Genomic DNA, 12,124 nt, shown 5'->3' on the forward strand with positions numbered 1-12,124 from the left:
CTAGCAGTGCAACCCGCTGGAGAAGCTTTTTCATGCTCTGTAAGGAGAAAAATTAGCAAATAAGCTGTGATTTACTGTTTTCTTTCTTTATATTGCTAAAATCTTCATCCTGTGGCTTTGACCCTAAGTGTGTAAGCATGATAGTTCTGTGCTGAGTATTTCCTGAAGGGACCTGCTTCCCAGCATTCCTCTACCACCATGCTGGTGCTGATGCTCTCGGTCCTCCCCAGACAATTACAGAAGGTCCTTGCTCACTCTTTAATAAAAGCAGGAGCTGTTCAGGGTACTATTATAGAAGTAAATGGGTGAAAAATGTGTCATGGCCAATTGTCTAGTTTAAACTGACAAGCTAAAAAAACCTTTAAAAAAATTGGCAAGCAGAGTCAGGGTACAATGTATTACTGCTTTATGCTGTATTTCAGTACAGGTTTGAATGAGAGCGATTAAAAATATCAACAATAACAATATTCATGACCTTATTAAACTTTCCTGCAAGAGCTGTAATCTGATTAACATTTTAAAAGCATGGTGGCAAAATACTTTTAATTTAAAAAAATATTAAACTTTTCTAAGACTTAGAGAAACTGCAGAGTAATTCAGTATATTGAACTGAAATTTTATGATGATTTTGATAGCTATAATTTGGAAATACTTTATTTGGTTGGAGTTTAAAATTTAGTGCAGGAAAAAAAAGGTCATAAATTACTGGGGAGGGAGTTACCAGTTTTAAAAAAAAATTGACTTGCAGGTATTATCCCAGGCTTGTTTGGCTCTGACTACTCATTCCTTCCTTCTGGCATTCCATTAGAACTGATTTTAAAGAAGTTGGAGCCCACTCCTAAGGAAAGGCTTTACTGTGTGTCTGCTCCTGACTCATTTCTTTAACCCCACAGCAGTTGATCAGTATCACTTTAGCAGCTATAAAAATTTTTATGCTGGTGGAAGGAGACTATTTTTTCTTCTTTCATTGTTTAGTGACTGAAAACAAAATGCTAATATTACTTGATCCGTATGAATAAATGATCTGTAATGTGAATATTTGTAGAACTTGCTTCTTTTGGCCTGCTAAATTCATACAACAAAATTTATAACTGCTTTTATATTGACTGGAGCAAAAGAACCCAGAATTCAGGTGTGTGGTTTCTTTTGGTCTGATTTGTTTGTTTCTAACCTCACCATCAAGCATATTTTGACGGAACCAGTGCTGCAGTGGAGTTGTGGTGGAGCTGTTTGCAGTGGTCACTGTGGAGGCTTCTCTTCTGCTCATGTGGAGAAGCCAAGAGTAAGAACAGGAGTCAGGAATGTGAGCTTTATTACAGGATGCTGTGGCATTAGTAATGCTGTGCATCTGAACTAAAGAGATGTAATTACAATAACAACGTAAATTGTTTTGACTCTAGGTGTGTTATTTGTATCGTGTTTCATGGCAAATTGATGACAGCTGTGTTCCCTCAAAAGCAAAATGTCCTCTTAGTTGGAATTGAACTGAGTAAAACTAAATTGTGTTCAGAGATCGTAGTAATCAATGTGTCTTATTGCCTTCATTCTTACCAGTTTTCTTGTCCTTATTGTAAGATGAGAACAGCTGAAGGGAGGGAGGCAAAAACAAGGATGTGATATACTTAGGATTTATGTTCTTAGAAATAATAAAGATTTAAAATAGAAAGTGAAAAAGGTCAGAGAAGAACAAGGGGGGGGGGGGGAAAAGAAGAAAAGAAAAAAAACCGGGGAGCTGTGCAAGAGTAAAAGCTTCAAGGGACAGATAAGGATGAGGTAGTTTTACAAATGAGAAATTATTCAGGAGATGCCAGCCTTTCAGAGAACAGGTCCAGGCATCTATAAACAGCATAAGAAAATGAAGCCCTGTGTGAGCATTTCCAAGTAATATCTGAGAACGTTATCCTGTTCAGCAGGAACAGAATCTCATTAGAAGTGCACAGATGAATGGGGCTTGTTCTCTTCTCCTCTCAGCAGATACATTGAATCTCTTGTTTGGCCGTTGGGTGTTGAGTAAATAATTCAATTCAGCCCTGGGAACAGAGAAAGTAATGTCATATTCTCCTTGTAACTATTTAATGACTTCCTAAAACATTGATTAACCTGGCCCTGTCTAGTCTGCCAAAGTGCTGTTTAACCATTAGTAGTGACAGGTGGAGAACACCTACATAAAGCTCAAAGAACCCCAACAAAACCAAAAAAAAGTGTTAATTTGCATGAGAGCCCTTTAAGTAGCAGAGGGGAGGAAAAAAACAAAACAAGCCAAAACCAAACCTCTTCTGAATCCAGTTTTGGTACTTTGAAACTTTTAAAATAACTGAGTGATTTCATAGCTCTTATATAACCTGAATAAAATATTAATATTGAGTGCAGTCAACTGTGGAAATAAATATTTAATTTTCTCTGTTCTATTTTTGTATAGCTTATTTAGATTTTGAAATGGTAGGTCAGAAAGACTGGATCCAGATGGAATTAAAGCTTTAATTTGCTCTACAGATTCTAGCAACCTGTTAACACAACCTCTCTAGAGTTGTGCTCAAGAGAAGTGTTAATTTTTGCATTCTTTTTTTTACTCAAACAATTATTAATGCCCATTTTCATTTCCTTCCTGTAATTCTGTTGAATTGAAATGCTGTAATAACAGCTGATTTTCATCAGTCTAAGCCTTTTGCTTCTTAGTTGTGTTCTGTATGAAAGACCCCACATCTTTCATTTTTATAAGCTACAATAAATCTAGGGTTGCAAAGTCAAATGATTATGTTTCAAGTTCCCTGATGAAATGGTAATGCTGCCTTGGCATTTGGCATTTTTTGGTGTAGTGTGAAATGAAATGAATGCAGTCTCTCAGGGGAGTTACCAGACTGCAGCACTCTCTGGTATTGGCCTTGTACCTTTTTTAACTTTGCCTTTTCTTCACTGATTATGTGGCTGATGTATCACAGTTAAATTTTTTTTTTTTAATTTAATGGAATAAATTCACTTATGGAAGCAGAGTGCAGTGTAACATTTTGACTGTTACGTCACACACACATTTTGCTGAAAGTTCTGTTCTTTTTAGCCATTCAAGCTAAAAATCCAAAGTGTGTGGCTCTGTAATAGTCCAAATCTGTGTACTGAGAAGCACCATATTTTCTAGCTGTCACTCTAATTGGATATGTCACTTAACATGAGGTGCCCGGAGAGAACCTCTTTGGATAGGATTAAGATTACCCAATGAAATGTTTTAAGTCTTAAACCTTCAGTTGGTGATGGTGTAATCATTTCTGCCTTTTTCTGTCTTACGTTCAACACATGCACAATGTAATGAGACCCAAGTGGTGTGTTGTAGCAAATAGGAATGCTTTAACTTCTCTGAGAAGAATTTCCAAACCTAAAAATACTGCATGTGTTATGGATATCCAACCTGAGAAGTTGGGCTTGGCAAGAACTTCTTGCTGGAGTTATCTTTTGCTGTCAGCATCTTTACCAACTACCAAACAGACAGTGCTTTTGATTGCAGGAGTCAAACATGTCGGTCATTTTGCTGTGCTTTAGTTGTGGCATGTCGAAGAACAGCAGGTATGGTAGTATTTTGTGTTTTGTATTGTACTTGTGATCCCAGTTCTAGTTCTTTCGGAAGTCATTAGGTTTTTCAAAAATATTTTCTTCCTGTTCAGATTTGAGTAGAATTTTGTATCATCAATTTTTTTCTAGTTTAGAAAAATAAAGAAATGTAAATATTGCAGGTATATTAAAAACTTCATCACTATGTCCAGTCAAAACATGTGGTCTGGTGTTTCCATTAAAATAACTTTTGCAAAAGGCAGCATTTGATTGTCCACCTTTTGGCAATATTAGCACATGCTTTTTCAACAATTACAGAATGTTTCTTACTGAGTTTTCATTTTGAAAAAAATCTTTAAAAAACCGGAATGCTGACATTTTTGTAAGCTTTTTAAAGTGCATGTATCTTGAAAAAGCTGGAGAACCATATTGCTTCAAGATTGAGACCTGGAGCTGTCGTCTTTCTCATCTTCTGCTCCCCTGCTTCCCTCGCATCTCAAAACTGGAAAGTAGGAGATGTTTCGATAAAATTTTTAATGCTTACTGAAATGTTACATTTTGTACTCCTGAACTCACAGGGGCAAAAATGCATGTGAATGGTTTTTGGCACTGTAGTTCTCTATCAGCTTTTGTTCATGTTCAAAATGTAATATTCTACAAGCTCATTTCTGACTGCAGTATTTCATACCTGTATACTTACACAATTACTTGTTATAATAGTAAAAAATATTCCAGTGGGTTCTGGAATCATGGTGTATCAGTGAAGTAACTTAAATTGACATACATTTTGTCTTAAATTGAACCTAGATATTTTTTCTTACACTGAGAATTTTCATAGCAGTGCCAGTATAAGAAATGAAGTTCCAAGGAGTATTGAATTACATAGGAAGCAACTTGGGGGAAATTAGTCTTTGATACACAGAATATTCTTATTTAGGTTTTTACCTGTGAATCATTTTGCAGGTTACTATGGTATCACCCTAAAAATTTAAGTGCTTCCATCTGTCAGAATCAGTATTTGTCAATAAGAGCTTGATTTCTAGGTAACTTATGAAATTATCTAGATGGTGAAAACTGTTTTTGAACCCTGTGGGTGCTACATATGGACAAAGAAGTGTTTGGTTTCCTCTCAGAGACTGAAAAAGAAAATAAGAAATTGTAGCTGCCTGTTTAAATATTATTTTGCTCAACACCATCCAAGTTGTAATTTTCATGTCAGGCTTAGTTTCTGTAATACTAAAAAGCAAGGTTCGTTGGTTGTACTGTGGTGCTGACTCCCTGTCCTAAAGAAAGAGAGGTCCTCTGAGTAAAATAATGCCCTGTTCAGAGCTCAGGTGCTGGACAGAGTGTGGCATTCGGAGTGACTGTTTGCCTTTTGCTTCCCTGGTGCAGGATGGAGGCTTCCTGCCTGGAGCTGGCTCTAGAAGGCGAGCGCCTGTGCAAGGCAGGAGATTGCCGGGCTGGAGTGTCTTTCTTTGAAGCAGCTGTTCAGGTTGGAACTGAAGATTTACGAACCCTGAGTGCTATTTACAGCCAGCTGGGCAATGCCTATTTCTACCTGCATGAATATGCAAAGGCTTTGGAATACCATCACCACGATTTAACTCTTGCAAGGTAATTGTTCTCCATGTCATCCATTCTATGGATATGAGCAGCTGACTGTTCATTTTCCTGCCAAACCCTGCTGTTAACACTGGCCAATGAGTCAACATGGTGGTGGCAGAGGGCTGGGGGCCTGGCAGGTCAGGTCGCCTGGCTGCCCTCTAACCTGGCAGCTAATGCTTGGTCTAGCACCATAATCCTAGAACTGATTGAGGCCTCACCAGGTTTCTGGATGATTAAGTGGCTGCTTTAAATCCACCCTTTCTTTACCCTTCCGTGTTTCTAAAACTTAGTGTTCCTAATTCTCCAGATTGTTAAGCTGCTCTCTTGTTTACTAGACAGAACTCCTTAATGTTTATCTGTGTAAAACTCATAATGTAATACTGTGAAATTAAAACCCCATCCATTTCATATGCTATTCATGTATCTGACTTCTACTGATTTGTATAGATCCAATAAAAGACACAGGCATATAATGTACTTAACTGCAATTTATGCATAAATCTGTTCTTCTCCCTGCCTTAACATGTGCTACTGCTGTGATGTTGTGGGCATTTGTTTTGTTGTGCTGTCCCCCAGGTATGACAGTCTGAGTGGTTCAATGGCAGTCTCTTGCCTTAGTCTCATTTAGAATATAGAAATGAAGTAGTGCCTTGAGCTACAGAGGAGACTGTAACTCTTAAACCTTACAGTAAAGCATTTCGTTAAGTAAAAGGAGATAGTCAAGTAAAATGCAAATGCAGTTAAACTTCTAATGCTGTCTTTCTACATAATCTTTAAGAATTTTCTCTCTATTCTCTTCCTAAAAGATGTGAATAAAAAAAAAAAATGTTTAGCAGATGAGCCAATACCATGAATACCAGCAGCTGGCCAAACAGCACCAACAGAATGAGATGTCTGTATCCACAGATTGAACAATGTTTATGCATGCAGTTCAGATATAAAATGAACTGAACACATATACATTTACATGGTTGTAGTCTCTTTCCATAAATTCATGTAATTCTCTACCATACATTGACCAGCTGCTTGGTTTAAATCATGCACTGTTTTCTGGGTACTTCATTTCTGCAATTTTAGGACAATTGGAGATCTACTGGGAGAAGCTAAAGCTAGTGGGAATTTGGGCAACACCTTAAAGGTACTTGGGAATTTTGAAGAAGCTATTGTTTGCTGTCAAAGACATCTGGATATTTCCAGAGAGCTTAATGATAAGGTAAGAATTATACCGGAATCTGGATGTAAAGTGCTAAAACACATGCCTGAACCCTGTTGTACTTGTAAAGGAATTGTGCACCTTTCAGAGGGAAATAGTGAATACTCTATTATTTCTTCTAGGCAGTAAGAATCTGTTAGTTGGAATACAGTTGTTTGTACCTGGAAGACTATAGATCCAGGTTAAATATTATCCTATTTTCTGCTGGGTTTGTTTGTTTTTAATTTAATTTTTAATGGTAATTGACCTCAGGAATGTATCTTGCTCTTCAGAAAGAAGTAATATGCAAAACAATTGGATTGAGGGATACGACTGGGTAGGTGATAACATGTTCAGAATGGGCAGAGTGTGTGTTGACAAGTAATTAAGGAACTTTTTTCCTATCTGTGGATTGTACAAATAGTTGCTATGACAGAAGTCTTTGAAGCATGAAATTTTAATGCCTTCTTTAACTTCTGGTTCAGGTTGGAGAAGCAAGAGCACTGTATAATCTGGGAAATGTATATCATTCTAAAGGGAAAAATGTAGCTAATGCTGGGACTCATGATCCAGGGGAACTTCCAGATGATGTGAAAAATGCTTTACAAAAAGCTGCAAATTATTATGAGTAAGTAGTAGCTTTAAATGTTGGGGGCTGGGAGGATATGATCATGTAGCTCCTTAGAATATGGGAGATTTGCAGGGCCCTGAGCTAAACTATGGAATGCTTCTTTGCAGAACTGAGGTACCTGTCAAGTTGGTCTTCCCAACAGGACAGTGCACTGGTTTTTTTTATCATGCTCTCCCATGTAGTTAAAACCAGCAGAATATTCTTCAGGCTGAGACAACTTGTTATACCTGTGTGTGTAACTAGAGGGGAGCACACTGGCTTGAATAAGAATGCAGTGGAGTTTGGTATCTGAGAGGAAATATTTCCTACTCAGATTCATGGTTATATGAAGGCCATTAAAACAGGCCAAAGTAGAATACTTCTACCTTTTCCTTTATATAAGAATTTTTAAAATTATTATTTAAATGACTGTGAGAAAAAACCCAAACCTTTTAAAAGTTGCTATTCTCCTCCTCACTTTCCCCCAAAATAGGGAAAACCTGACAATAGTAACAGAGCTGGGTGACAGAGCAGCACAAGGGCGTGCCTTTGGAAATCTGGGAAACACACACTATCTTCTGGGCAACTTCAGGAGTGCAGTTTTAGCCCATGAACAGGTACAACAATGTGCTAGTAGTGAATTCTGTTCTAGCAGAATATCAGGTTGCTTCTGACCTTTAGTACATGTATTGTGTTGGATCTTGTTGCAAGCTTTTTAATGAAGGTTTTAAATCTTAATGGCACAACTTCAAGTTTTGCTGTTCTTATCAAGCATTGTTGACCTAAAGAATGCATTTTTTTCATGCATTTCTGCATGCAAATGTATGTTACAAAGTATAAAGTGGAGTAAATAATGCAGTTATTTCACATTTTTAAGCGTCTCCTAATTGCAAAGGAATTCGGTGATAGATCAGCAGAAAGAAGAGCATACAGCAACCTTGGAAATGCCTACATATTCCTGGGGGAATTTGAAACTGCTGCTGAATACTACAGGTGAGTGACTGCTGATAAACACAATTTATACCTCTTGCACAGTTTAATTCTGTTGTGCCTGGTACTGTAGCTTACTGTGGAACAGCCATCTCTTCAATATACACTTCAGAAAAAACTCTGTTTAGCTAAGAAATTTTTCCTTTGTTGTTTAACTATTCTAGCTCTTTTAAGGGAGGGGAAGCATTAATGCTTTTTATTTTTTTAACTCTTGTTACTTTAAATAGATTCTTTGCAGTACTGTAGACAGAACATCTTCCCACTGCTAGGCATTTATTCCCTTTATTCTAGAAGCAGGCATTACTGTCTCAGCTCTTAGTGAGTTCTGGAATGATGTGAGTAGCTCTCCTACCCTGAGATGGGTGGCTGCCTCAGGTGTGCTCATCAGCTGAGAGAGGTGGTGCACAGCAACATAAATTTACATCTTTAGTCTGTATTTTCAAGCCAGACTTCTTGATTTCTGCACCACTAAGCAGTTGCTGCTGTACTTGGGAAAGTAAAAGCTTGGCAAAGGTACAATATAGGTGTTATCAGCATCTTACTGGGTTTTCAGAGCACACCTGTTCTTAGGGAGAAAACCCTCAGTACTGAGCTTATAGATCCCTCTTAGCACTCCAATTCTTCTTGCCCAGCTGGGCTGGGCTGGCTTGGTGGATATAGGCCTATCCTGCCATGCTGATGGGGAAGTAGGTATTGTAACACTGGTATTAAATGGTGCATCCTGCCAGGGAAACTCCTACAAATTTATTAATGAAGCAATAAATTAAAAGACGCTATTTGAGGTATCAGGCTGCTCACTAATAAAGTAGGTGGAAGTAGGTTGCAGTGGAGGGGAGTGGAAGACTTTGTAAGTCTGGAAGTGTAAGAGTTTTATGTAAGATAGATAAATTAGGACACCAGGCTGGCAAAACATCGGCTAATCCATTACTAAATTGTGTAACTGATTTTTGGGTGTGCACTTCGAAACCTTCTCCTTGCAGTGGTTTCTGAGGTGAGTGACCTCTCTTCCAGGAGGACGCTGCAGCTGGCGCGGCAGCTGAAGGACAGAGCTGTGGAAGCTCAGGCCTGCTACAGCCTGGGGAACACCTATACTCTGCTCCAGGACTATGAGAAAGCAATTGATTATCATTTGAAACACCTTGTGATTGCTCAGGAACTACATGACAAGTAAGCCCTAAGAGATTGTTTAATGTATGTGTGACACTCCTGTTGCCTTCAACTCTACTGTCATTGTTCCCTATGTGACAGCTGCGTTAATGTGAATTCCCTCAATGCTGGGCTTTGGTTTTCATATGGAAAACAAAAATTACGCATGATGGTATTTCAGCTAATGAGTCTTGAGATGAAAGACAAATTGATGAATGACTGTTTCTACATCACCTCCTGTCAGCACATCTGTGTAAATTAAGGAAAGGAAAAGCAGATCTTTCTTTCATGACTTCATTATAATAAATCACCTTACTGTCATAAGAATCTGTCTCCTACTTGTCCACAAGCTAATAATCAAGGAAGAGATAGGGGAAGGAGAATAACGCAGCATCAAGCAATGTTTATATTACAATCCTGATTTCTGAGGCCTTTTTCATAATATCAGGTGCAACCAAAATTTTTTACATTTAAATGTACATCTTCCTAAGTCAGTAAGAATACGGAGGACTAATAAAGCATGCAAACTGAGGAAAAGCAAAGTAGGTTATACAATGTTCCATGGTTACAAAACTCATTTGTTTGCTGTGAGCTTAAAAATTAAAATTTTAATTAAATTTGTTTATATTTATTTATAACCAGATCACACTCCTTTAAATACAGTATTTAATGTGTTGGTGTTGGAATGGCCTCTGATGATTGCCTTTGGTTTTTTTTGGCCCAGCAAATTACTGTGGCAGTGCTGTGAAAACCTGACCTCTGGTGTTCAGCAGGTAGAGGTGTAACTGGAAATGTGTGTTGTTTCAGAATTGGGGAGGGAAGAGCGTGCTGGAGTTTAGGGAATGCATACACTGCTCTGGGAAATCACGACCAAGCCATCCATTTTGCAGAAAGGCACCTGGAGATTTCGAGAGAGGTATGATTTTCATACTCCCGCTATGTTGGCTGTTGGTTTTTGCTCTCACTCACAAGGAGGTTTTACGGAGGTGTGTCCATGCATCGGATTTTGAGCAACAGAATGCATTTTGAATGATTTCAGAGACGTTGATTCCACGTTGTTTCAGCCACCCTCTCACTGCAGTTAGCTCCTTAGTTCTAGTGTCACCACTCACACTGTTGTCATGGACTCTAAGTTAGTAACCTAGCAGAGATTATTTCAGGCTTTGTTATGTTACCTGTTAGTTGTTACTTCTTCAAAAAGATGTTCTCAGTCTTCAACCAGGAAAACTTTTTCAGCCTTTTTCTCTCAGAAATCTAGGGGACAAGAACTGCTCTACACTTACACATGTGAGTATTCGCTAAGGTAACGTAACTGCTTATTTGATTTGCTTGAAGGTAGGAGACAGAACTGGAGAACTCACTGCCAGACTTAATCTCTCAGATCTTCAAATGGTTCTTGGATTAAGCTACAGCACGAACAACTCCATGATGGCAGAAAGCCACATGGTGGAAAACAGTTTGAATGGTATGTGCCTCTTTCTGCAGTACTTTCCCACCAGAGAACTTCAAAAAGAATCTCGTTTGAGTTCTTTACTGCCCATGGTTGAGTATGCAAATTTGCATACTCACCAGCTAAAAAAGGTTCTTGTGCTATTGGACCCCTTCAGCACCTCCTTTTCTGGAGGATTTATATTGAGAATCACAGATTAGTGCTTAGTTTCTTCATGTGTTCTAATTGTGTCTGTGTCTTGGACCTTGGACCTTAGATGAGTACAGCCACAGCTTTGCAAGTGACACCATAAATTTTAATAATGAAAAGATGAATTTGTCTCTTGAAGGTGGCAGACCAAGAGGACGCCGTTACAGTATGGAAAACATGGAACTTATGAAATTAACACCAGAAAAGGTTGGCACTTTGCTTTTCTGTTCTGCTGCTGAGATTGCAGCAAAACATTTCTGAGGGTGTGCTGATGTGCCATTTGCCTCTCCTTTTAATTTAGTTGATCTTAGGAGTTCCAAAACAGCAGGTCTAACAATACTAACAAATAATACTTTTGTCATTAGGTAACAGTCAGTGTGTGACAGATAATGGTTGTAGTGGCTTGTGGGAAGCTTGCTTTATTCCCTGCATGAATGAGAAGGAATGGGGTTCTGTAATGTGCATCAAAGGAATTCTTTCATCTCTTTATAGAGATGGTTTGAGGTTGCAGCATGGAAGTAATTCAGAGTAAAATTCCTAAGCTCTAGCTCAGTGCTTCTGAACACTTCTTCTTTGGTTACAGTCATTTTATAGGCACTTAAAATACATGTTGTGTTTTTCACTTTGAGATTTTAACCAACTTGCAAACCATCAGAAGCTTCAACATCCATCTTGAGTAAGGATGCTATTTCAGAAATGCTGCAGCTGAGTCACAGACAGGCAAAGCAACTTCCCCCAAAGCTGAGAGAAATCTCTTGGAGATGGGAGTTCCTGGTTAAAATCCTTGTGCCAGTCTATGAGAGATTTCCTTCAAATTCTGCCTTTCAGCAGTGGGCTGGCAGTTCTGCATAAATGACTCCAGTGGCAGACTGAATTTGGTATTTTTCCCTCCACACTGGGATATCTAATTCCAGTCTCTTCAGGTGAGGCAAAGCCTGTTAATCAAACAGGCAATGAAATCTCAAAGCGTGTGGACAGTCAGTGCAGCTGAGGTTGGCACTGGTGCTCAAAAGCCTCTTTGGGTACTGCTTTAGCAAGACTCCGTGTTTAGTCTAGGGCAAGGTGTCTGCAGGGAACCTTCTAAGCTTTTGGCCGCTATCAGCTGGGTTTTTCTTACTCTCTGAATCTTTTTATCTGGGAGCACTTTTAAAATATGTATCCTCTAACAGTCTGTGCCCTGAATACACTGAAATGTGTCCTGTAGATTTTTGGCATTAATCTACTGTTGCAGTCTAGTGCTTATGAAGGGTTTTCTTCAAGGTACTTGTTGAGTAGATTCTGCAAATTCCTTCCATAAATGTCTGGTGTGTAGAACATCCCCTGACCTGGGCATTGGGGTTTGACTGTACAGGATGGCATCTTCTCAAAGTCCATATGCTGGTGTTCAGTAAAGCCTTGAAAA

The 12,124-nt window shown here is 38.6% G+C and overlaps 1 protein-coding gene across 6 annotated transcripts in view; it reads left to right on the forward strand.

Moving 5' to 3' along the window:
• GPSM2 (G protein signaling modulator 2) overlaps positions 1-12,124 on the forward strand; it is a 28,460-nt gene that overhangs the window by 11,890 nt on the left and 4,446 nt on the right. For 5 of the 6 annotated variants that reach the window (XM_039556556.1, XM_039556552.1, XM_039556554.1 and 2 more), the window contains 9 exons: positions 4,933-5,154; positions 6,223-6,358; positions 6,823-6,965; positions 7,441-7,564; positions 7,825-7,940; positions 8,949-9,104; positions 9,891-9,999; positions 10,419-10,548; positions 10,862-10,929. In XM_039556556.1, the coding sequence (XP_039412490.1) occupies positions 4,934-5,154; positions 6,223-6,358; positions 6,823-6,965; positions 7,441-7,564; positions 7,825-7,940; positions 8,949-9,104; positions 9,891-9,999; positions 10,419-10,548; positions 10,862-10,929 (1,203 nt within the window). In that variant the 5' untranslated portion in view covers position 4,933. The remainder of the gene's footprint in view (positions 1-4,932; positions 5,155-6,222; positions 6,359-6,822; positions 6,966-7,440; positions 7,565-7,824; positions 7,941-8,948; positions 9,105-9,890; positions 10,000-10,418; positions 10,549-10,861; positions 10,930-12,124) is intronic. The other variant, XM_039556555.1, reaches the window with a different exon arrangement.

This window comes from Corvus cornix, chromosome 8 (assembly GCF_000738735.6).
Source record: "Corvus cornix cornix isolate S_Up_H32 chromosome 8, ASM73873v5, whole genome shotgun sequence".
Taxonomy (NCBI): domain Eukaryota; kingdom Metazoa; phylum Chordata; class Aves; order Passeriformes; family Corvidae; genus Corvus; species Corvus cornix.